The following is a 27,146-nucleotide window of genomic DNA, read 5'->3' as shown; positions in this document are numbered from 1 at the left end:
TATTTTCAAAATATATGCTGTATGTGTGTGTTTATATATACACATAATAAATATACACAGTATACACACATATATTATGTAAACAAAACTTTTATTTTGGATGCAATTAATAGTTTGACAGCACTAATATATACTGTATATATAATATGTGAATCGTCACACATGTATTGATTTTCAGCCGGCTCGGGGAGCACCGTTACATCCCAAGTTGCTCAAGGAACATCTCTTATTAACATGCTCAGCTCAATTCTTTTCTCTTTTTTTGTTGTAGAAACCACAATACATTTTTTTGAGGATTCTTTGGTGAATTAAAGGTTCAAATATTTCAAGGTTCAATATTTATTTTCAATTAAAATCTTTAGTAACATTATAAATGTCTTTTCGGTCACTTTTGATCAATATGATGCGTCCTTGCTGAATGTAAGTAGTAAGAATTTTAAAAAATTCTTACTAAATGGTATATTCTGTATCATCATAGACATGCACATAGAACAGAGAGTCCCTAAAGGCTTTCTTCAGGGGCATCACTGGGACTTCTTCTTGAACCATGAGGAATGTAACCAATTCTGAGGCTGAAGACCACCAATAATCCACAGCAGTGCCTGCATCACTGTTAGGCCACACAAAGACATGAATTACTCAAACATTCCAATGCAATTAAAGCATCTTCTGCATGGCACGTTTCACTGAACCACTGGGGGCTTGTTAATAAGACCACAGGGCTTTAACTGAAATCATAGTGAGAGGCGGGCGGCCGTTCACATCTGTGACTGCTACACCGCATATGATCACCATGAGATAAGTTCAAATGTGACACTCAGCAGATCCCACCTGGACTCCCCTGACACTGCAATTATGAAACCACTCGCCCTCCTTAAAAGCACTTATAATTAATTCCTATCGGACTCAGAAATGATTTTGAGCCCAGCGACAGTGTTGTAAAACAGGTACAGAAAGGGAAAATGCTACATTAAATAAAAGGACAAAAAGTGTTAAGAGGTTTGTACCTAAATTACCTGTACTGTTTCATCAGAATTATTACAATTGTAAACACATATCATCCATATCCACTGCAAACTGACAAAGCAATGAATTTAAATTTGTTTCTTTTTCTTAGTGCAGCCAACATGCCTGTTCGAGTTTTTTTTTCCTCTGTGATGTTTTTGGCGAGGGGAATGTCCTGCATTGCTTTAGCCATCTGCTGTCCACAAGCTGAACAATAACACACACTCTGAGGACATCGCACAGATGTCTCTGTGGATGAAGAATACATTTTAAATGTAAGTATTGCCGCCTTCATATTTGCAAATCTAACATGACATTTGGAAATACTACCAGCCAAAAGTTTGAACGCATTTAATTCACGTTTTCTATGATTACAAGTTAGTTTTGTAAAATAATAATAGTAATTAAATATAAATGTGAATTTATTTACAAGTAAAATTTCATTTAGACTTTTTTTTTTTTTTTATCAAGTTGGACCAGATATTGAAGAAAAAAAATCTGTAATCTATGCAAAGTTTCATAATTTGATGAATTTACTACTATTCTAAAATGTTAATAGTAGTAGTAATAAAAACAAAACATAAAATAAAAAAATAGCAAGTATGTGTGTCCAAACGTTTGACTGTCAATGTAAGATTTATTGAAATACATGGTAAATAAATGACTTTATTTATAAATCGGTTTAAACAGTATAAAGATATTTGGAAGATGTAAGAGTTCACTGTTAATGTTCTATTTTAGATATATTCAGTTATTTTGTTTTATATTATATTAAAGAGCTTAACCACCCGTCGTCTTCCAAATCAGTCATACTAAATCTTTCTGAAATGGCACTGCTTTTTCTGATGTTAACTAACTGCTAAAACAATGTTTGCTAAACACTGCTGCGCACAGACAAACAAACTGGTGGCAGGAACAAGTTAGGCCTGATATACGGGCCTCTTCTGCAATTCCTCTCGGAGATAAACATCATTAATACGCTACAAAGTACTTTGGGGGGGACATGGGTGCTACTTTGGTTTGGTTTACCGTGAAGCAATGAGCTGTGGCGTTTTCTGCGCTGCGTGTGATACGTGGCAGATTTTCATGTTGAGAGTGGAACCCTGCCACGTACTCCAACAATAACAAATACCTACTCAAATATGGTTTTATCCTAAATTATTTGAAATGTATGTCATGCCGTTAAGATTTATGCGGGATTGTGTGTAACGCTGAAGACCAAAGGAAAGAAATAAACGAAAAAGTAAACATAAAAAATGTGGTTGAGGCCATTTTTTTTTTTTTTTACAGTAATTGTTTGCTTATGGACAATTGTTTTTGAACCAGGCTAACATTTTTCTGTATTTCCTCTCCAATTGAGCTCAAAAAAGACCCATGAATGACAAACCTGTCTTTTGTTTATACAGAAATTAATTAATCCCATAGAGCATAAACTCACAGAAATTACGTTTATTTTGATCTGTAAAAATCCTAACTGATGTCAGAAGTCGAGCAGATGTACCTGCCAACCCTTTCCGCAACAGACGTGTTTTCTGGGACGTCTATCTCCACCTGGTGGCTCTCTTCATGTTCACCTCCAATCCTTGTAAATCAGGGCAAGACGAGAGCTAAGATGTTGAAAACGAGAACAATTGGAAGCCACTAGAAAATAAAGAAAAACCACAAAAAGACAATTTACACACAGGGCTGAAGGTATCATGAGTGCAATATTATTCTACAAACATGCACGGTGTTTCAAAGAAATATAGAACTACACGACGAGTCCGGCAACACGAATAGAGTATTAACAGTGTTGACCTTGGCTTGGTTCATGTTAATGATTTGGCCGGAGCCGCCGGGCTGGACTCGCTGGTGTTTTGGCTTTAGCTGTGTATTAATGAACTAGTGAAAGCAAAAAGTGGCTCCCAGTGGACAATGTGGTTCTAAATGGGGGGATTGTGTGCGAGTCCAGAGTTTCTCCAGGGCAGCAGAGCTGAATGGTACAGTAGCATGAGCCCATTTAAAAGTAATTACCACAGCATGTTCCAGAGAACGTGTGTAGCCCTGCCATTCCATATGAATGGTGGAAGAACATGCTACCAAAACTGACTTTTGTGTGCCCTTATGAAATGGGAACAGACTTAAATACATAACGAGCGACTCGTCGCATTTAGAAAAACAAATTACGCATGGGACAATGAAGCCTAATACAAGAAGTTAAAAATAAACAGCAAGAAAGAAAGACATTTGTGGAAACACATGACATAGATAGACGATAATTCAAAACACATCTTTGTGAGTCAGAAAAACAGTGCGCACTACTACAAAAGTATCATTCACTGCCATGAAACAGTGGATGCATTTAATTGTTTGAACATATAAAAATAAACCACAACAAAGCAACACACATTTTGTACAAATAAAAACCTGAAATAGTTCCACTGACAAAGATTCTGAGTGTTTCGAATCGGAAAGGTGGATACAAGATTTACTTCGGTAACTAAAACACTGCAATTTATGAGCACAGTAAACCTGGTTAAGAATGTACAAACTCTATTACCAAAATAAAATTCATGGCATGATGAAAATAGCTGCTTAATAATAACAAGAATGTAACATTTTGTATTGATGAGCAGTTGCACTTGATTTGATAAAAACAATAAAGACGTGGTTTTGCTAAGATGAAAAAAGAAAAGAAAAAAAGGAACTATTGCCCAATGTTAATGATAAAAGTGTCCTAAGGGGCTCACAGACTGATAAAATATTTCAAACAAAACTTCTTAAGAATTATACAAGTATAAAAGGCTACAAACATTAATAAATTACATCACTGACACAGAAAACACTTCACAAGGTGCTAGTAAAATAACTGTAAAATCCATCAGGGGTATTTTAGCTCAAATGTCAGGCTGGTCGTAGAAATGCTGATTTTTTTTCCTTCTCCCCCCATCATAAATGAATCATAATACACATGGTTTTCTGCATGTAAGGCCATATGAGAATAAATGTTACGCTGTTTATTTTGTTCTCCAGGCAACACCTTTTGTCTAATGTAACAGAATGAAATGAAAACAAAACAATGGTTAAAAAAAGTTCAGCTATTGTGTATCTAACAAAACATTTAAAAGGTAATGACTATTTCTATATCTTTATATATATTTTTGTCTGTAATTAGCAAAAACTAGTAAAAATGTATAATTAAGTATTAAGGAAAAAAAGGATACAAAAAGTAGTCATTTAAAAAGCTATGTACAGGCTACATTCTACATATTGTACTGTGAAGCAATATAAATGCATATTTCATTCTAGGGAAATTGGTGCTGCCTGTGAAACAAACAGAAGAGAGAAAGTATCCCCATGTAGTGAAATGTCATGGATGAGGCTTATCATCAGTGCTAGAGATCCCATTCATGTAGTGTTTCGTTGTTTTTGGCGAGTGTTTTGTAACCGTAATAAGAGCTACGTTGTATGGCATAAAACTGATTCTAGTATCAATGTCTAAAAACAACAAAAATATATAAATAACATTTTAAAAGACGTGCTAACAATTCATTTTATTTCATGTGATATCATGATAAACCAACAGGGGAAAATAAGATATTACAACCATGTCATTTAGTGAAAATATGGTTTGTTATCGATATGCATGTTTAACGATAGAGTTTTTTCCCTATATTTGTAGAAAAAAAGAAAATGTAAAAAAGCTGTCGTTTTGTAATAGCTGTGAAGATATACAATGTTACTAAAAATATGAGTTCATATTTGTGCTTCACTGAAGTTTTCTAAGTGCCTTAGGGCTTCAAACTACCTATGACATGTACAATTATATTAGGTCAATAAATATTATCTGCGATAGTGCTTAGCAAACAGAAAAGTACTTTTTCAGTTGTCCCGTGTAGGTAATGCATGTAAAAATGCCTTTTTGCTTAAGGATTAAGGAAAGTAAATTAAAATCGCCCACCAGTTACTGTGAAAATCCTAATTTCTTCAGTAATACTTGTTTAAAAAAAAAAAAAAAAAAAGACAATGATAAGCCACATCCAAAAAGCAAAAATTAATTTCTTTTTTGCAACCACCCACCAACCCTTTCCCCTCAGCAAAACAATGCATGCAACTGGAATACATGCAAGGGATACTTTCTTTATCTTGGAATGACTGCTATGTACTGTATCTTATAATATATTAGCAACCCCTGATAAACTGATAGCCGTAGTAAAACAAGACAAATTCTTCTTACAAAATATTAAGAGCAGGTATTCTGTACATTTTTAATATCTGAAAGTTATAAAGTAAAAGAAGAGGCAAAAACCTATCTGAGCTATGTTCTTCTTAGAAATTGAAAACTTGTTCACGTTCCCGTCCGTTTCTGTCCTTCTGCTCTCATCCCAGCTCATCGAGGGAGGGAGGGATCAGTCCACGGGTCCATAAACATCAGGAGAAAGTCTGAGTCACCCATTGTCCATGTTACAGCAGAAGCTTGCCGTTACGATGAATCTTTAAGATTTTGCCAAGTCTCTGTTTGGCCGTTGCCATTCCTTTCTTTAGCCGCTTGGCTGTGGGTGAGACAAAGCAAAATGGTTAGCATATGCAACAACAACTTTGCAACTCTGTGATCACGCCAATAGATTATTAAGCCACAGCTGTATCAATAAATTATCAAAGATCCCCAAATTGCAACTCTCATATTGGCCAGTGCAGTATAAACAAACCTTAAACATGAATCGATACTCATCCCCAAAATCACCTTTGGCGTCTGTCAAGTTCCCACGTTCGACTTTTGCTGGCAGGACAGATGAGGTGTTCTGAGATGACGATGATGATGAAGGCCGTCGCTGGCTGAGGAAGACTCCGGGGGCCATGGGTTGCGAGCTGCCGGCGGTCTTGCTCGTTCCAGTGCTGTACTCATGGTCGCCCAGGTTGGTCTCCGAGTCCAGGGTGGGTTCTGGAGAGCTGCTGTCCTGAGAGAGTTTGTGAGGCTCCTCTACAGCCATGGGCTTCTTTTTGGTACTCTTTTTCTTCTTCTTGATCTTCTGCTCCTCCTGTAGCAAGAACTAGTTAGTAGCGTCATTTAGCTAAATCAGCCTTACAGATGTTTCTATTTAAAAAAATGGAAGCTATTAGAAAGTATTCAGAATTTCTTGGTATTCATCGCTTTTACTTTAATGACACTTGAGCTGCATCAACTCCACAAGTGTGTGTAAAACCTGAAAACCTCATGTTCTCCAGCATGATTTGAAAATGTGCTTGTCTTGTGCTTTAAGACACAAAGGAGTTCACATGGTCAATGCCACAAATTTGTGACCATAAACAGTGCAAGACGTTAAATATTTCTTCATTTTACATCAAAATCCTAATCTAATCTTTCAAAATTATACAAACTAACCCCCGGTTTCACAGACGAGGCTTAAATCTAGTCATAGACGAAAATGTAAATCTGAGCTGTTCCAACTGAAAGAAACTTGCACTGACTGCTCTTAAAACATGTCAGTGCTTTTGTTTTGTCTTAAAATGCACACCAGTAATGCTTTTTCGAAGGCATGTTTATAAAAATGATTTAAATGTCTTAATTAAACTATGGCCTAATCCTGGTTTAGGCTAAACCCTGTCAATGAAACCGGGCCTATGTGTCCAGGATAAAATGTTCATGTGGTCTCAGGCATTTGGACTGTAAATGAATGGCATGGTGCAATGCAATGATTTCAAATGCAACATCCACAAAACTGAAATTAAATGAATTATTTTACACAGTTTCTACCAGATAAATTACCCCCCCCCCCCCCCCCCCCCCAATCGTATATCCCTAGTAAATGCTGTGATTGCAGTTTTAATTGGATTAGGTTTGCTGTGCTTGTTGGTGAGGCTGCAGAATTAGGCCAAAATTGTGTGATTATCAATATTATTACAAAATAATAATATAAGGATAATTAATTATTTTATTCTGATTATTATATTACCATTATTGCTAACTAAAAGTCTTAATATCCAAATTAATACTATTGTAATATTCACTGTAATATAAAAATGAGTATTTAATAAAAATAGAATAATTATTTCGCAGTACAACTGTAAAATTATAATACTAATACTAGCCGTCTTTCTACATTTTCAAATTGTAATCCAGTTCATCTTTTTTTTTTTGGTGGAAAACCACTGCTTCTCATTTACTGATAACAGTAAGTGTATAAACACTTTTTATTACAACCTTGAGAAGATGGTTGATATAAGCGAAGCCTTATAAGCGAACCAAGCTCAGAGCAGATGCAGAAATGGAGTTTGTGTAGTGCAGAATGAACTTTGAACTGAGCTGCTCCAAGACAATGAAAACATGAGCTGCATGCATGGAAATGAACAGTTCAGCGATTCACTTTGAAACACGCACCACATGTATTTATATAATCAATTAAAATCACACTAAGCCATATTGTGATTTTAGTTTTATATATATTAATTGTGCATCCCTAGAATTTACTTCATGTAAAAATAGAAACATAATAAAATGCAAAATGTAATAAAGCGTTAACCTGATGAGACAATTTAGCCGCCGCAGCTGCTAATCCTGTCTCTATGGACGCCACACGTGCCCCCTCCCGAGCTGGTCTCTCCTGTCGTGGTACAGTGGGCCCAACTCGTGCTGCAACAGTATGAATATAATCCCATGTGATTCAATTTACATTTCAGATTCCCACCTGAAACTGTAAACTTTGCACTACCTGTTGGACTATATGGAGTGTCATCTGTATTTTTCCTTTTTTTCGATCTCGATTTGAAAATGGGACTGTCCTCCTCAGACTCCAGAGATGGATAAACTGGAAAAAACAAAAACATATAATTTTAATTTAATGCCATATCAGCATCTAAGGCTACACATTCATGCCAATTAATATGGAGCAATACGAGTAACACTTAAAATAATCATAATAACAACAATACTTAAATAGTTTAACAATATTATCTTCATAAGCAAATTCATTTTATTTAAAATAAATGCATGGTTACAAAAAGCAAAAGTTAGCTAATTCTACAGATGCCACTTTTTTCATTCCTTTAGGAACGCCATATGTATGGTTTAAAGTCACTAGGGAAAGCAATGTAAATGTGTATTGTCGAAGCACATTAGTTTCAAACATATAGCTTTACACGAGAAAGCACCCTGTTTTTGCACTCCATAAACTACAGTGCTAAGTATTTTCTCATTGGACAGGATGTTAGCGTGACACAGATGCACGGCAGCTGTTCCTTGCCCTGCCTCGGCCTGCATGCACCTAGCTTCTTTGAACTCAACTACTCAGGAACATGCAATTTCCAACAATTAAATTATCAAGACAAAGAAAAAAAATGTTTATAGAAAGGAGGAATGCCTGTGTGTCTGATAAAACTCTCTTAGAGTGAGTCCGAACGGGAATGTGCGTGCTAGTAATGACTAATTAGGGTATCAGATCAAAAAGCATTTAAAACAACAGTTTAAAACTCATGCTAATGGATTATTAACAGGCTAGTAATGGTCTTGCTGTTCTTGGAATGGGTTCACAAAAGCTATAAAAGAGACCACTCAGAAGGGGGGACTGAAAAGTTCTAGCTGAGAGTAAACACGCCTGTCACTTTGCCGTGAATGAGAACCCTTAAGTCAAAATCAAACTCTAATCAGAACATTGATAGAGGAGATTTACACTGTTTGGCTTTGCTCTAAGGGCACCTGGGCAATTCCAAGTCATCATAAAACATGCTTGACAAATTGTCTCAGAGGAACTAATTGGTCTTGATAATAGTGCAAACAAGCTATCCAAGATGAAGGTACGAGAGAATTGCAATCTGTTCTCCAAATGGGTTCTTAAAGGGATAGTTCAAAAATGAAAATGTCATAATTTACTCCCTTCTGAATGTTGGGGTCCAAACAACGTTACACGACTTAATTGAATGGACAACAAAAACACTGACATTTTTTTTTTTAATATTTTTTGGGTTCCTCAGAAGAAAGTAAAGTCAACTTTGCATCAACTGTCGCAAGTAAAAGAATCCGTTTGAAGAACTTACCATAATCAGAATCCCTAAAGCAAGCTTCCAGGTGGTCCTGGTCATCATCAAACATGTCCAAACTGTCCACGCTGCAGCTCTTTTGTGTCTTCTTGGGCAAGCGTTTGGCCGGTCTCTTGCTGTTACCCCCCTGCTCCGGCCACGCTGCTCTGCTTCTTGTTGGCTGTGCTGCTGTGCGAGTTGTTCTTTGCTTGGCTATTGCTCCAGGACGTTTGCAGACAAGAGTCTGATGACTGCAGGTTAGCCATGGACAACATGCCCTGGATGGCCTCCTGTGTGCTGGGGGATGCAGGTGGCTGACTGTAAGTCCATCAATGAGAAATACACAACACACACGTACATTACTCCGAGTGTCAGTGGCAATGAGAAGCGATTCGAATTTTAGGTAGTGAGTCGGGTGATGGAAAGCAACGAGGTTGGAGATGCACTGTTGAAGGTGAAGTGTGTAATTTCTGAACCACTAGCGAGTCAGACAGATTTCCCAGACAAATTGTCCCAAACAGACACTGTTGGTTTGGTTGGTCAAAATGCTTTTATTTGCAATTTAAAATCAAAACCACGAAAAGCTATTTGTGAATGAAGCAGTATATCCAGGCCGAATTATTCAACATGAAGTAAATGTGTGTTTCCACAGTAGTTACGGTTCACATCTTCAATCGCTTAATAAACGCAAAAATTGTGTTTTTTTTAATGTACATTATTACATTTCTGTTTGCATCTTGATATAAATAAAATAAAATGTAAATTAAAATTTGAAATGTTTCCTTGGCAACTAACTAAAATAAAATGAAGCACAAAGCACATAAAATTACTAAAATTTAAACTTATATTAAAAGTGAATATATAAAAGCTAATTCACACAATTAATAAATACTATAATAATATATAACTAATACTACAATAACACTGGTGATATTCCAAAAATGTGGATGGAAACTCAATGTTTGCACTTTCAGGGAAAAACAAATAGTTTACATATAGTCAAGATAGTATATATTTTTTTTATTATATAATACTGAAATATTATACATATTATAGTATACTATTTTGATATTGAAAACATTACACACATCACCTTTAAACCGCCATAAAAATGTTTGATGTCGTTACCACTGCAGCTGACGTATGGCATTGTTGTCCGGACTTAAATCTAAAGCAACCGTTGGAATTCTATTTAATGGGTGGGCCTGGCAAACTAACATGAAAATCCAAGTTAAGATTCAACACAAGGTATGCCCACATTGTCTACAATGTCTCTACTCTCATTTATACCGAACCGTCATCCAACCAAAACTCAAAGCACAAGCCACAACTTACTTGTTCTCTTACAATCACATCCGCTAAACTAATAAACCACCAATCTGCACATCTCAATCTTGCTTTTCTAACTTACCCGCCACTAAACGTTCATTTCCTGCTAATCATCATATAAATCTCTTCATATACCGTCAATCTTTTCATGTCAGAAGAAGATTCTGCCGTGTGAACCGAGAAGGCTATTGTGTCCACATCTGCTTTTGAGCTTGAGGTAACCAGCAGAAAATACAGATTTAGCCTGTGCAGATTACCACCTATTAAGTGATTAACCAGTGAAGTGGAACAATGAGTCAAAAGCTCGTTTAATGTGGTCGCAACTGACTGGAGGCATTTCCTCCCCACAATCCTGTAGTCATGTCAGGTTTAAAAGCACAAAAAAATAATTTGAGAAATTAACATATTTTTGCCATGTTTTCGTTCTCATTTTGTGTTGAGCTGATTTGCAGCTTTCAGCGCAGTGGAAATAGACCATCAAAAATGTGCCCAAAACAGCAAACAGTAAAATGAAGAGGAATGGCCTGCAGCTTTTGCTGGATTTGACAAATTAATAGTGCAGAGGGATTAAACAAATAATGCCAGCACATGTAAACCGCTTATAAAGAACCGTGCAAACTATTACTTTCGCCATCGTTCTACAGATGAAGAAATGCCTGTGCTCGATGTGTTTACAGTCAGTGTGAAGTTTAAGAACTAACAGTTAAGCTCGAAATATGACGTGTTTCAGTTCTTTAAGGGGCAGGAACATGCTTCATCATAAGCTGTATGTTCCCTATGGCCCAAAGACGAAACATATCCAATATCCATACTCTGTCACATTAGCGTATGTTATGTGCAAACCATACCACATGAATCATGAAAATACATCAACTAAGGATGTGCAACTAAGGATTGTCTAAACAACTAGTTGCTTAAGGAACCCTTGTGTAATTACATCAGATACTAGTCATTATTTTTCACACAAGACACATTCTTGTGTTCAAAAACAGTTGGATGGAGCAAAACAGCACGGAACAGTACGCCATGAATTTTTAAACAATTTTAACTTCACAAACAAACAGTTGGATGCAGCGCAAGGGCCAGAGATGTCTGTCATGTGTATATGCATTTAAAACATTTTAAAATTACAAGTTTAAATGCGAAATTGACAGAAGCTCAAATCAATAAATATATGGGCTAATATTTTATAGTGTTCAGTCACTGAAGGCTATGGATTATGAAATGTAATACTTGAAGGCAATGCTGTACTAGAGGGAATGAATTTCTCGGAAAGCTAAAGTTAAAGCTAAAATTCACAGAAGTGGCACTCTTTAAAAGTTGTGCTGCTAAAAATACTATTAATAAAACCTCACACACATATGGAAACCAGTAATGTGTTTACCTGTTGTTGCTGTAGTCAATGCCGCCCACTTGTTTGCTGGCCTGCAGGAGATCCAGAATCCCAGCTGAACTGCCTCCTTTATTCTTAGAGACCTTGGAGTTACGACCTTTGACCTCTGTCTTGGCCTCTGTGTCTATGTGGAGAGATTCCTCATCTGATGAATCTGGACTCTGGAATAACAAGAGTATAAACTCTATTTCACAGATGCTGGTGAATGTTGTGCTTCAGTAAAATACATTTTAAAACACATATGTGCACAGACATTATCAAAAGTAGACATGATTTTTCTTAGGTTTGTGGTTTTTTTTATTGGTATATCCTGTAACCCCTCACACAGTTCGCCTGTGGGCCTCTGTCGTGATTAACTTTCTCACTCTCATTTGATTCAGTCCACAGCTATTTCCTTCATCAGTTTTGAGGTGACATTTGGTTCTGTCTTGCAGCTTGATCTCTTTGATTTGTGCCGTATGTTGGTTTAAGTCAGAACATAATGGGTGAATTATTACAAGCTGAGAACATCAGCGCTACGATGTTTTAAATGCATCCAGAAGGAATTAATCAGCTACTTCATGAAATAAAGATTGGAGATTTAGATTGTGTTTACTGTCAATCAGCCTTTTAATGTTATTACCACTGTCTGATTAAAGAGAAATATTATTGATGTTCTGTTAAATAACACTGGACCGGCTATCGAAATAGAGTTTATGCTCACCTTCATGTCCGACTGTTGTAGCTTTGGCTTTTTGGCTGGCTGAATGGGCTCTTTGATGTTTGATAAAACTGTAAATAACATCAGATGTTCAGCATTATTCTCACATAGCATGAGATGAAAGTTAAAAGACAAGTGTATCTCTTATAGGCAAGCCCACATGGAATAGGTGGTAGCAGATTTGCATGTAATCTGAATGGCTGTCACTCACAAATTTCTAAATATGCATCAGCCAGGGAGCAAAATTAGCACTGCCAAATACAAGCAAAAACTGTATCTAAATTAAATGCATAGGACAGTAACTGCAACTTTAACCTGCAATTTACCATCTTAAGTTTTAACTAGGAATTTTATTTTTACTATATGTGGTACTTCACATGTGAAATAACCGCTGTGTCTGTATATCTACTTATGCAAGAAAAAGAAATAAAAAAGCTAAATAATTCACTGTTACTAGGACAAAAATTTTACTTCTTAAAAACTACTACATTTTTAATATTTAATATATTATTAAAACAATGAAAAACAGGATCATGGCCCATAAGAATTATTCATGACCAGTAAAATTGTACTTAATTCACTCGTCATTGGCAGATTTAATTTTGGGCCCTCGCTCCGCCCCTTTTGTGTTCGTTTTATTAAATATTTTTGATTATACTTTCAGATACCAATACAACTTTAGTACTTATCCACTCTGTTTAACACTTTTGCCTAAAATCAGTGCAAAAAAAATGCAGATTCCATCTGGGCCTGATTATAAAGTCCATAATCATTTTTGCTCTTAAATGATGTTTTATTTAATCAGAAAATCACCCTGGCCTAGATCGCATATCATGAAACCTTACAGGAAAAGTCTCTCTTGACTGCGTTCTTTTTCCTCCTGATTGGGAATTCGTCAATCTTAAGCTCCCCCTCATCAGAGACGTACTCATACTCGTCTCTCACAGGCTTGGGTTTTTCTTCCTTAATGTTCTGTATTGAGCCAAAAACACTCGAATTGGTCTGGGTCTTGAGCATCTTTGATCTGAGGAAGCCAGATGATGGAGAACAACATTAATTGGATTGTCAGAAGAGACAATCTAGTGCAAAAACACAGAATTGCTCAAAATGAGGGCAGTCAACTGAATTAAACTATTTCTAAATGATTAGTATAATGCAATAATTTGTATTAAAATCAATAAAAGTATGAAAATGTCGGAATTAACTTCAATACAACTGCACTTACCCCAACAACTTCTTATTCGACAATGAAAATGCAAATTTATTGTCTTTATGGCTGAGTAGACTTTTGTCAAATTTGTGCTCTTCTTCCATTTTCAATAACGAATCGGGTTTGCTATTCTAAAAGATGAAAAGAAACACCAAACGACAATCAGTGCTTTGAAACTCTTCCCGTCTCACACATTTCACAGGTCTTCGCTGTCAGCCACGTCCACTGTGATCAGACGTCAAAGACTGAAGCCATTGCGGCTGATGACCTTGAAGACTATCTAGCAGAAACTCCTCTCCATCTGTAAATGTTTGGCAAGCACCAAAGGAGCACTCGGATCAGGAGACTTGGAGCAACTACAAACATTCCTGGGCTGTCTGGCATTGAATTTTCCTCCTTGAACGAAAGCCCCGTAATGCCTTCCGTTCACCAGAATTAAGCTTTTCCTACAAAAGCCATCCCGTGTTATCCAACAATAATGACACAACATACTCATTTTTAGAGCAGAAAGGAAAGCATATGTAAATACTTAGCTGGCATGTCGGGGATATGACATAGCATCATAGCATGCTGGGTAAAGGGTTCTGCTGATTTGATGAGCCGAAAACACAGAGAGTAACTGAGCCGCAGAGTTATTTCTGCTTATTGCTTTGATCTGAAACGTGTAAATCACTTCTGGATGATCCCAAAGCCCTATGTGCTACTTTTCAACTTGTCGGGGTTTGATATCATTTGCATGGATTTTCAAAGCTTCGCTCTAGCACTGAGCTGTTGCAGTGGAGAAAATCATTACGCTTGTGCTACACCACGACCCAGAGTTATTCATTACAGTTGTTTCCTTGTATTGTAAACCTAACAAACCTACCTTATATTTCCATTTGGCCTCTGTCTTGTTCTTATTATGCTCTCGAATCATCTTAAACTTATCAACGTCACTCGGTTTACTCGTCTCCCTCTCCATAATACTCATCCCAGTCTTTACCAGCTGTGTAATTTGAGAGACAAGAAAAGTTGGACATTAATAATGGATTAAAGCGCATACCGACGGTTCTAAAGCAGGGGATTTATTTACCATACATTCACAACGATTCTGCTAGTGCAGCATCATTATATATTGTTCATGTTCAGTTTATTTCAATAAACTGATTCAAAACTGTTACTGGACGTTCGACATTTCTAATGTTAAAAGATTTAGATTTCAAATAAATTCTTGCTATTGCCAATTCATCAAAGAATCCTAAAAAATGTGTCATAATTTTCATAATTGATAATAACAAGCAATGTTTCTTGAGCAACAAATTAGCATATTAGAATGATTTCTGAAGGATCATTTGACTTTGAAGACTGGAGTAGTGATAGTATCGCAGAAATATAAAACTCTAAAATATAATGCAAAATATAAAACAGCTGTATTAATTGCAATTATATTTCACAATTTGACTTTTACTGTGATCAAATAATGCAAATAACATTTGAACAGTAGTTTTTGGGGGTTAACAAGATTTTTACGGCATTTTACTTATTGCATTAAATATTTCGCAATTTCCAATACATAAATATTTAGTATCATAAGGCTGAAAAAAACTTTACTTTTTTGGGCTGGTCCATCTTGTTCAGGATGTCCTTTGCATGGGATTCAAGAGCTGCCAGACTGGAGGGCTTTTTCTCAGGTACAATACTTTCTTTCGCTTTCTTCGCTTTCTTTTTGCCACCTTCTTTTATTTTGGGTTCCTTCGGTGGTTTGGGTGCCTTGGGCATTTTGGGTGGCTTTGTGGCTTTCTTCCTGGCTGGCTTATCTCTTGGAGGGGTGGAGATGTGAGCAGGGGACATGGGCTCTTCTGGTTCTGATGGAGCAGACGGGGGTTCTTCTGCCGGGGGCTTCGAGTTGCTGGGTTCATTCTTTATGGCTTTTGTTGCGTTCTGAGTCAAAGACAGCGGAGAAGTTGTCAACCGTTACTGATTCTGACAATAGCTGATTGAACACGTACAAAAACATTCAACATAATAAAAATCAAGATCATATCTGAATAAATGAGAATAAAAGACAAATCTCCAACGACTTTGCTAACGTCTCACCTCTGAAATCCGAATCTCTTTGGCAAGGTCTTTTATGAGCTGTGCTGGCTTCATGTTTTCTGGAAGCTCATCCTCATGTTCTAAAAGAGCCTTTGGAAAAAGACAAAAGCAAGAGTCATGGTCAAGTTACATTATTTAAATCAGCAAAACTAGTACAGAATATTGAAAATAATACAATTTGTTGCAAGATGTACCTGTTTTTTAGTCCACGATCTGAAAGCTCCGTTGACAATTTTGGCACCGTGTACCAAGTAAGGAGGTGGCTGTTTGTTTGCCTTATGTAAACCTGCAAAATGATCAGGAAATTTTGCATCAGAGTCCATTATTCCCATCTGGATCCAAACACTCCGTATAAGTAACATAGAAAGGGTTGTTTTCTAAATAGGCAAATTGGTGAAAGGTCCAACTTTCCTTAAATCGTTAGCAGCAATGCATAAGACCGTGGTCGCCCTGTCAGAAACACTCAGAGCATGAAACTCACTGAAAGAAGTGGGGAAACATTACACCAGTAATAAAAATGGACTACATTTTCAACCGAACCCATTACTGTTCAATAACAAAGGCCATTCATATATCAAACTGATTACTTCAATCCAGAGCAGCCCAAAAACAGTCATGCACCTTTTTGGAGCACCGGCTTCAACAATGATTACATTGGACTGGATACACAGCCACTACAGGAAATATATTCCACACTGCATTTAAATTAATAACATGAACATAAAGTGAAAGCTGAAACAGTGAAATGAGAAGGGAGGTAATAGAGCTGGCGGTAGCCCAGTTGGCCTGCTGGGCAAGGGGCCAAGGACTTATTTTTTTCCTCTACCTGAAGTCACACATGAGAGTTGAACCCTTGAAAAGATGACCTTGAAAACCGATTCCCCCCCTCTGAACATCAGATAGCTCAGAGACCAACTGTGGTCCTTATTGCAATGTGCGCTCTACAGCAATCTGGCAAAATTAAGTAACGTGACGAGGTAAAATGGTGGAAATATAAACACGCAGTCCAAGGCCAGATGAGGGGGGTTTAAACAGCAGGTTGTAATGGAGCAAGTGATTCTGCCTTTTGAAGCGAATCATCTGTGAACTCCAAAATGCACCGATCTAATGACTGCAATAATATGCCGCCATCCAGACCCTTCTCATCTGCTCAGCAGACCCCTTCCAGGATCACGCACGAAGCGAGGGAGAAGGAAGCCATTTGAGTCCACCTTACGACATTAGATCTTTTTATTTCCAGTCCCAAAGTTCACTATTATGGATAAATCTTGTGCTGTGCAGGATGGAAAGTAAATTTTTAAAGCAAAACCTTTGAAGCCAGTTCAGGGGGAGTCACACATGGGAGATTTGCTGTGAATGATTTAAGTTTGCAATAACATAAATGGTTGCAGTGAAATTATTTACTTGTGAGTTTGGACAAAACCAAATAAAAAAATATCTTTTCTATATTTATTTTTAATACCTTATATCAATTGCTCACCTTTAAACCTCTCCAGGTAATATTTCCCCACATACCAACATGCTGTTTCGAAGTTTGGAAATGGAGTGAGACTGGCAACTTTGAGTCTTTTTTCCACCTCATATGCCCTGAGTGGAGAAGCAAAGAGAGGATTACTGAAAAGTGTGCCTTGAGAGGAAATCGTGGTCTCACACATGTGAAAAATGCACTTCAGAAGGCACAAGCATATGCTCTTGACTTTTTTCCTTGCTACAGAGGCTTGGAAGTGCCAAGAATAGAACAGGGAACAGTTTAATGCTTGAGTGCTTCAATTGCATCACCGTCCACCAGTTGACATTGCATGGCAAACTGCATGGAATAACTTTAAAATGGCAAACATTAGGCCTTAATAATTCCACATAATAATCCACAGTACGCATCCACCCCACTGTACTTAATATATTTACAGTTCTACATATGTATGCATAGTTTAAACAACAACCTTTAGTACACTACAGTTCCAAACCCTAGAGAGATACTTCTAATCCAACAACGCATCAAATGCAACATTTCTCTCACTTTGATGCATTATCTTGAGCAGATCACTGACCTCATTTGCATCTCCACACTCAGACTGTGGACAAAATGCCCAGAGAAGGCTAAGCAGTCTACAGGAGTCAGTACTGCATTAATCCAACCTGCCATTAAATAAAAACAAGGCAATGTTGTTATCTAAGAACTTCATGAAGTCATTTAAAAGTAAAAATGATTAAAAACAATCTCACCTGATGGAATGAAAAGAGTTTGCCCTTGTTTCAGTGTGCACTTGTAACACTTGTCCACTTGGTCAGCAAAAAACATCTCACTGTGGTTGGAGGAGGACTTCCAGCGCTCGTATAGAGAAAGGTTGGCAGAAGTGGGCTTGATCAGAAAGAAGATTTTCTCTCCCTTTACAACACACAGATGAAATACAAAGTTCACTATCCACTATGGAACAGTATTCAATGGCTGAATGCAGTGCTTGGTCAATCAAAATCAAGTATTCAAGAGAACAATGTAATAAAGTCAATCTTATGTACTAAATTAACTAGTTAATTATTGACTGCAATATAAATTGGTTGTTTTACTTTACACCATATTAATAACTGATGAATTCATGAATCAATAAATGACATACTTTCAAATCATTTCAAAATACAACACTTCCCTTAAGTAAAATCAGGTTATTTCAATAAAGAATACAAATTTGAAATACTTTTCATTTTAGCAATAAAGCACATTGAGATATAACATGCAGGAGTCACCTTAAGTACATGATACCACACAGAGGCACCTCCACACTCAATGTGGAAGTCTGTGTAGCTGTCTTTCACACATATGAGACAGTATTTGGACACTTTGGGCTTCCCCAACAATGCATCATCAGGCCAGTAATTTTCCACCCAGGATAACTTCCGAACTATTTGCGGACTCTCAACAATATTGGCCATTCTAGAGACATAAAAGGAAGAATAGTAAATATTCCTTTTACCAAACAAAATTAATGACACACATTAATATGCTGACATCCAGAGTTTGTATTGTATTTAATAATGTTGTTTCGTTGTTAAATGATTCTGCTGTAAAATGTGAACATTTACATTTTTTGATTATTACTTAAAAAAAAAAAAAACTGAAGCAATGTTGAACTGAGAAAGAAATAAGGCTAAATGCCTTTTAATTTGCTAATATTTATGTTAATAATGACCTTTGAAAGAAATAAAGGAGTTAGTGTATTTGCTGTATCAAAAATGTGAAATTTGTATAGACTTCTGAAATTCTGCCATCTTCACAACCCTATCTGACTTCGTATAGGACTGCTTACCTTGCGTCGGAAAACTCTAGGTTGATCACATTTAATACTTTCTTTCTGTTTGTGCTGTAGTAATAATCAACAAATTCTTTTAACTTCATCTTGCTTTGTGTCTGTTTGGTTACATCGACAACATCCACAAGAACATCAGGTCCTATGAAGGAGAAAAGTTAGAAATCAATTAAAACAACAAATATATTGGACATACAGATATACTATACTTCCATATTGATCAACAAAAAAGAGGACCATTGCTTATATTATACCTCATAAAACACTTACCAACATTGTTTTCCACATCACTGACGTAGAATGTTGGTGCAGGCATAGCCATCCCCAGCCCATCTTTCTTCTGGATGAGAATTGGCTCATTGAATCCATTCTCCTCAAGGTAGTCCAACGTCATCTGACTTCCAGATAGCTTGACCACCACATCTTCTGAACTGCAGTGGAAAACAAACCGTCAGCATGTTACCTACACAATTTCTCCAAGACATCATACTGGAATCTTCATTAGTTGGCATGTCTGGTGGAAAAGTTCAGAGCCTGAGCAAAGCTGGTCATGGAGCGCCACCTACTGGACATTAAAGGAACTGAAGGACTTGGAAATTATCAGGAGCACTGGCCCTTTAAATTCTTCACACTGGGCTGGGATGATCTTCACAAAGGTGCCTGAACACAGGTGTACTATACCTGGGGAATGTCCTGCTGCGCAGCTCTTTTATGAACACCTGACTGCCATTTTGAACCGGTCTGACGTCTCCACTTTGACCCGTGTCATGCTTATTCCAGCTCTTTTTCTTTTTCACTGTTAAAATTGTCAACAGATAAAACCAACCAAATCAAAATCAGACACCATGAACACAATATACTTAAGTATTTTTCATTGAAAACAGTTACGTAATAAGACAAAAAAAAAAAAACTAAAAATGTTTGCAGGCTGCAGATGTAAAGTCGTAAACGTATGAGTGTGTACAGTAGATAGAACATTTTAAACGTCAACATAATGGTTTGGTTTGTAACCAAAACTGTGTCATATTTTCATAAATCTAAATTCAGTTGGAGGTCTTTAATGGGATAAGTCTACTTTAGATGTAAATCAATATAATCATTTTTTCTAAAGCTTGTTTTCATTTATTAAAGTGTTGGATTGATACAACAAATAAAGACCCTCACCTTTTGTTTGTACAGAAGTATAATACTGAAAATGATGATTAATTAAAATATTAATTAAATTGCATCTAAAAAAAGAAAGAAAAAATACAATAAAACAGTAACATTATAGAATGTTATTATAACTGTTTTATATTTTAAAACAATTTATTCCTTTAATAGCAAAGCTGAATTTTAGCAACATTACTCCAGTCTTCAGTGTCACATGACCCTTCAGAAATCATTCTAATATGCAAGGAACATGTTATCATCAATGTTGTGCTGCTTAATATTATTTATTTACAGTTGGGTGTGTATGCATATACAGTGGTGGCCAAAATTATTAGAACACTAGTATTTTCACCAGCTAAAAATGGTTTTAAGTAAGTTATTTCTATCTTTTGCTGTGGTGTGTCAGTAGGATATACAAGTTTACATTTCCAAACATTAATTTTACATTTACATTTAGACATTTGGCAGACGCTTTTATCCAAACTGATTTTGATCATTTTAAGATACAAATAAGATAAATTAATTTTGCCATTAATTGCCATATACTGTGCCTACATAAGTTTGTTCTGTTTCTTCATGTCATTCCAGACACACTGGATGATGATGAGATCAGATCTCTGTGTGGAGCACTTGTTGTTGTCAGACTACTTGTGCAAAAAAAAAAATCTCACTGGATTATTACAATTAATGGCAAAATGAATGCTTGGAAATATATATAAACAGTGAATTTACTTGAGCTGAACAGCATTACTTTTGCCTTCTATAGCTGAACTGAACATTTCATAATTGATGAATCAACGCTGAGCTGAATAACCCCAATTGTTGCTTAAAATTTTACTTTGTTTCAAAGCAGCTTTCCAATCAAATGAGACAATCCGTACTGCATAAAGCGCTATATAAATAAAGATGACTTGACTTGAGTAGACACGTAATTCATTCACAGTATACATGAAAGATACTTACAGGTGGATTTGCCGTGGGTCTTTTCACAGTTAGGACAGTGATAGATGTCAATATCTGGTGCTTCATCTTCATCCACTCCCACACAGCTGTAACATAACAAACAGCGTATCAGCACTGACTTACAGCAAATAAAATCTGGTTAATCGAGGTTCTTTAAAACGTATCTCCTATATGCTGTGCCTACGCAAGTACTCAAAGATCTGGTTCTAATAGAATCACACTCCATCATGACAGCCATTCAAAATGAAATATTCCAAATGGGAATGTTAACAGATGGCTTCCTCCAAACATTATAGACATTCTTGTGTGAACAAGTCTCCCTCACATCTACCCACTGCTATTTTCCTGGCCATGGCTGCCGCCCTAGTGATCTGCTTTGTTTGGCAGGCTCAGGCCACATGTCCTGAGGTTTTGGAGGTCCAAGGCCACAGGGAACCGTCCTGGTCCATCATCCAGTCCTGCACCGTGGAGATGGTGCGTTTCCGATGATACAGTGTTCAGTATATGCCAAATATGGCATTTAGTTTGATGGCCAACAAGCTCAACCTTCTTTCAGCTGGCTTCAGAGTCTACCACATGCCTTCTGGCAAAACTACAACCGAGATGTCATGTGACATTTTTAACAGTGGCTTTCTCTTCACCACTGTCCCATTAAGCTGTTGAAGCACCCAAGCAACAGTTGTTGTATCGCAGTCTCTTCAGAGTTGTCAGTGGTCACTTAGTGGCCCTTGACTTCCCACAAGTGATCTTCATTTAACTATTTGTGTCTTGAAAACCCAACCGAGTGTACTAGCGTGTCATAAAAGGGACAGTCCAGCCAACAATGAAAACGCAAAATAATATATTGTGAAGAACTAAAAAGTTTGTTCCCACTTAACTCCATTGTATTATCAAAAAATAAATTTGAAGTCAATAGGAACCAAAACAAACCAACATCTTAAAATATCTTATTTTGTGTTCCACAGAAAAAAAGTCATATAGGATTGGAACAGCATGAGGGTGAGAAAGTGACGAGAGAAACAAGAATTTTCATATTTGTAATTATTTCACATCTGTTTTACATTGCCATTACAAGTCTGATCAGTAGCAAAAATAAAACAAAAACATATTAAATCCACTGTGATTCAATGGTGTAAATGAAGCAAACATGAAAAACCTCCAAGACGCTCAAAACCTTTTATAGGCACTGTATGCGTTTTTGCCACCCCATCTGCAGTGCAAATGTTCTTCCTATAATAATAAAAACCCGATAACACATTCCTGCCATTAGGAGGAGCTGTTCATGGGTCATGAGCAAATACTGAATTGGGAGTGTCCATTATGGCTCTCCTCCAGTGTGGTATAATTACTACGTGCAGTCGTATGAATATAACACATGCTGTCCACTCAGATGGTGGGTGGTGTCAGCACCCTCGAATCATAGCAAAAGTGAAAGGAGCCAAGTCTCACTGAGTCTCGGTACAACAAAGAGTGCATGTGGGTGTGTAGGGTCAAACCGCCCACTCATGCATCAGGATTAGCAGTGAAATACACTCTTCGATGTTCATCTTTCCTCAGCTAATACTTATCATGAGCATCTGCGCGCTCATTAAGGGGCCAATCCCTTTTTGAATTAAAGGAGCAGTTTAGCCAAAATTTAATATTGTACAATTATCTATTCACCATTATGTAATTCCAAACCCTTAAAAAAATCTAATTGTGTTCCACATTAAAAAATTCCTTTAATGTACATGTAACTTTTTTTTATAGTAGTCTCAATGATTGTATAAAATGATTAAATTAAATCATTAAATAATTTAAAATTAAATAAAAATGAAATGACCATTTAAAAAAAAAAAATTACATTTTAATATAGTTTAAAATGGCATACTCCTGTCCCATTTTTACTGTTACAGAACACAAAAGTAGAATTTCTGAACAATGTTCATGCAACAACAATTTATAACCACCACAGTGGGTCAAGATCCAAAAAGCACCAAAACATTATAAAATAATGTATATGCTACGTTATGTCAAGAACACTGTGAAGGTTTTAACAACAGAAAGGTGAGTAAATAATGAAAGAATATTCATTTTTGTGTGAATGGTTCCTTTAAGACTAAACAGACAACTTTCAGTGAAATTGTGAGAACGTTGTCTCATTGTGCTGACACAATAGACCTTAAATCGTCAAACAACCATCTGCAATGGATCCGCAGCAGAGCGCATGATGATGTTTATTTACAGGGCCATTTTGTATGTTAAGCGTCAACAGTAGGAGAAAGTCTCAAAACCGCTTTCCGGAAATAGTCATGTCTAAGAAAGCATCTTCTCAAAAGCAGCAAAAGTACCTCAATACTGCTGTTGTACACTATTTCATGCCTGTATGACAAGAAAATACCATGATCAACAGTGTAATGACAACTAGACTCCTGGAGTCACATTGGTCAAAAGTCAGTCAAGAAAAAAATAACTCTAAGGCAATTCATTGCAATGAATTTCACTCTGAGACAATGTAATTACACACCGTCATGACAGAGTCTGACCAAAAAAAAAAGCCATATATTACAGTTTTGGTTATTTGGAGTACAAGAGATCTGATCAGTAAATACAACAACAACAAAGCATTAAGGAATGTACCATAAAATTATGGCAGCTCTAAATGATTCTCCATGTAAAGTCATCCTCAAGGCAGGTGCAATTAGTGTGTTATTATAACTTATTTAATAAACTTGCTCTGTCACAGACTAGCTATTACCGTTAATGGGACAAATCTGATTTAGGATCTGATGCGCCACTCGTAGCTGGCATCCTGCCCTGTGAAAGAAGGGAATGATGTCATTCATTAGCACCTGAGGAGTCGCGAGCACACACCCACAACTACAAACAGCGGCATGTGGTCAGGTGTGTATCAGACGGCAGTGTTAAAAAGCGTCTTCATTTCTGTTCGCCAGCCAGTAGGCTTGCAAAAATCATTATATCAACATGTCTACTCTCAAAGGAAATGTATGCTGATCATAGAGGAACCTTTTGGAACAGATTAAACATTTATAAAACATATATAAATATTAGAACTGTTATATGATTAATTCAGGCAACAACAGGAAGACGTAATATTGTGGAAGTGGAACTACTTATTAATATCTTGGGTGATGATGCTCACCTGTTCAGCTTAAAAAAGTTGTTTCTAAAAGTAAAAAATTATAAAGTAGTCTTGTAGTTAAGCTTTAGATCCCATGGCTGCAAAGTGGTGAAAGTGAGGTAAAAAGTGAGGTTACCGAGTTCACATGCCGTGGGTTCCCACACTTTCTGACCTATACATTTCTATCAATTGTTTTTTAGCTTTCCAGTAATTTGTGGTAAGTATTTTGGACTCACTGATTTGAAGATTCCTGAAAAGAGGATATAATTATGGCTTGTATACATGTTTACTCTTCATAATTTAAACCCAAGCATTGAAATATAGCCATACACCCATTTAGCCAATGAAATATGGTGTAGAGCAAACTAGAAAAAAAAAAAAAAAAAAAAGTATATTGACTATGTGACTTCCTTTTGTTTCAGGCCTGGAAAACACAACTTTAACCAGTTCCAGATTTTCTTTAATTCTGGGAACCCTGATCCTAAGTTACTTTCAGAGGTTCTTTCAACAAAAGGCCAGCTGGAAGTCACTTTGAATGTAAGAACTGGCAATTCAAAAATATTAGCCAGGCTAAAAAAATAAAAAAATAATAGAACAGCTTATCAGTTGAATTCTGTGCAATGGCTTTACAAGAAGTCAAATGTGTTTAATGAAGCTGAGTGTATTACACTCCTATCATCATCAAATTAACCAAAATATTTAATAAACAAACACGCAAAGGGCAGGGGAAGTGTTCGATTGTGAATGACAGGCGTTCCAGTTCTATGAAAATCTGCTGAGCTTTCTGTGCATTTCTGCGGGCGCAGATTCTATCCAGAAGTAAACAGTGCGCATTTCGTAAGACAAAAAATGTCTCCGAATGCTGCAATTGAAACTTTTCACGGTTCAGTGAAGCAGTGGAAACTGTAATATTAAACTTAAATATTAATCTTTTCAGAAGCATAACCAATTTAAACTCAAGATGTATGGAAAGTAAAGCTAATTCTTATAAACATTACTACATTTTCCACAGAGAAACTATTGTGATTATTTTTAAGATATAGCAAGCATAAAAAGAAGAATTGTACTAAATTAAAGATACTGCACACAAATGAATGCTTAGCAAAAAAAGAACTAAGACCATGAACATTTGACTGCACTACTGCAATGTCAAAGTAACAAGCTACAAAGCAACAACCTACTAAAAAGATTAAAAATCTTTTTTTTTTTTTCTGTTAAGACTGCTGTCATAAACAGCTTAATAACGAATTTTCTGTTAACATACTTTTCAGCCATACTTAGTCATAACTGGTTTCTCTCCTCATCTGAGCCAGACCCTCTTAATAGAGGTCACAGAGGTTTAAAATCACTGAGGGCGGTAAAGCTCGGTGACTCCAACAGAAACGAGCACATCAGTGTCAATTCAAACAATTTTTACACATTTGAATATGCAGTTAACCGCATACTCGGCCTGACAACGACACTGAATGTGCACGTTAAACAGGCACTCGGTTAAACGATGTTAGGCGTCCTGTAGTTAGATTCTTGACTGGAACGTTTGAAGAGTAACAATCGCTCGGCTCATTAAAGGGTTAAAATTAAACGCGCGTAAATGTATCAGTCAGTCAGTGAGATGGAACGCTCGTTCTTTGTTTACATTAAAGAAACCGAATTTTAAACCCTTTCTCACGCAAGTTTCGCTCTCGCTCAGCAAGCAAAACAATCAGCGGGGGAAATTTAAGATGAATTCGGAAAATAACTCCCATTATTGGATCGAGCTGAACTCGTTTGCTTCGATACATGCGGCTGTCAGTGATGCTTCACAGCACCTACACGGCAAATAAATCTGAACTTATTGGTTTTGATTATGATGAATACAGTGTATGATAATGGTCAGATGTCATACGTGTTAAAAATGTGCAGAGCAGCTCTGAATCTGCAATGTCTGGCTCATATGCAGTCTATTATTCTTCCAGCAGACACCAGAAAGGACAAGGACAGTTTTTATACAGTTCACAGCCCCCTAAAGCACTGATGTCGGAGCAAATCTGGACGAATAGCGCGCATAAAGGAAGGTAAAATGTGTGAAAGAAAAGCCATTCGTGTTCGCAGACACCCACGGCTCACTACTACGACAACGTCCAGTCTGAGACGCAACCAAAGCGTGCGATGCACGCAGATCGAGTCCACATCGCGGAAAATACATCGAAATGGCTTTACGATTAAGCTAATCTTTTTGTACCGTTCGCAAAAATGTGTCAACCGAGCCAGCTAAATATAACTCCGCCTTCTTCTTCAAGCGGCCCTCGCTCTTCGGAGCATTACAAAATGTGCGCACGCGAGCAAAACACTTCCATCCAAATCCACACTTAAATAGTTGAACGAAATATTGCGGTTACCTGCCGTGAAACCAGTCCTTGCAGGCGTCGCATTCGATCATAAACTGGGTAACGTCGTAAGGTAATCTGCAGATGCAATAGACGGGTACAGTCGCCATGTTAGATCAATTCACAACAACAGCCGGAGAGATGGATGGGGGCAGCAGGAACCTCCCGTGACACAAACTACAGCGATATGAAGAGCCGCGGAGCTGCTCCTGCGTCCATTCGAACGTTCCCCCGATCCGACGTTACAATGTTACGATGTTAAAATGTTTCCCGCGCTGCATTGACGTGTGCATGCCCCCTGGTGACTATACGAGCGCCGAGACTTTCATAAAGCCCAAGAAAATGCATCCTTTCATTGTAATATTGTTACGTCAGTCTACACGACGGGAAAAATCGCCTCGGTCATGCTGGTCCAGATGAATGGAGCTCATTAAACGATGCGGCTGCTTCTCAAGGGTTTCCCGGGACGATAGAAAGATGAAAATCCACCGCCTGGTATCTCCAGCCAACCGTCGAACCAGCTGCAGCAGAGTCTAT

The 27,146-nt window shown here is 37.0% G+C and overlaps 1 protein-coding gene across 1 annotated transcript; it reads right to left on the bottom strand.

Annotated features, from left to right (window-relative positions):
• Nucleotides 1-3,310: 3,310 nt before the first annotated feature.
• phf2 (PHD finger protein 2) lies at nt 3,311-27,146 on the bottom strand. Its single transcript, XM_079396647.1, is given in 23 exon segments — nt 3,311-5,537; nt 5,729-6,023; nt 7,506-7,615; nt 7,695-7,790; nt 9,016-9,145; nt 9,147-9,315; nt 11,711-11,880; nt 12,423-12,490; nt 13,265-13,443; nt 13,645-13,760; nt 14,495-14,614; nt 15,220-15,549; nt 15,706-15,795; nt 15,900-15,991; nt 17,186-17,292; nt 17,754-17,841; nt 17,929-18,091; nt 18,448-18,634; nt 19,008-19,149; nt 19,278-19,438; nt 19,689-19,803; nt 21,123-21,208; nt 26,622-27,146. Coding segments are annotated over 23 exon segments (3,201 nt in total). The 5' UTR covers nt 26,720-27,146; the 3' UTR covers nt 3,311-5,448.

The sequence above is a fragment of the Barbus barbus genome (genome assembly GCF_936440315.1).
Source record: "Barbus barbus genome assembly, chromosome: 37".
In the NCBI taxonomy this organism is placed as follows: domain Eukaryota; kingdom Metazoa; phylum Chordata; class Actinopteri; order Cypriniformes; family Cyprinidae; genus Barbus; species Barbus barbus.
The sequence above is the reverse complement of the archived record's forward strand: the minus strand, read 5'-3'. Positions and strand labels throughout refer to the sequence as shown.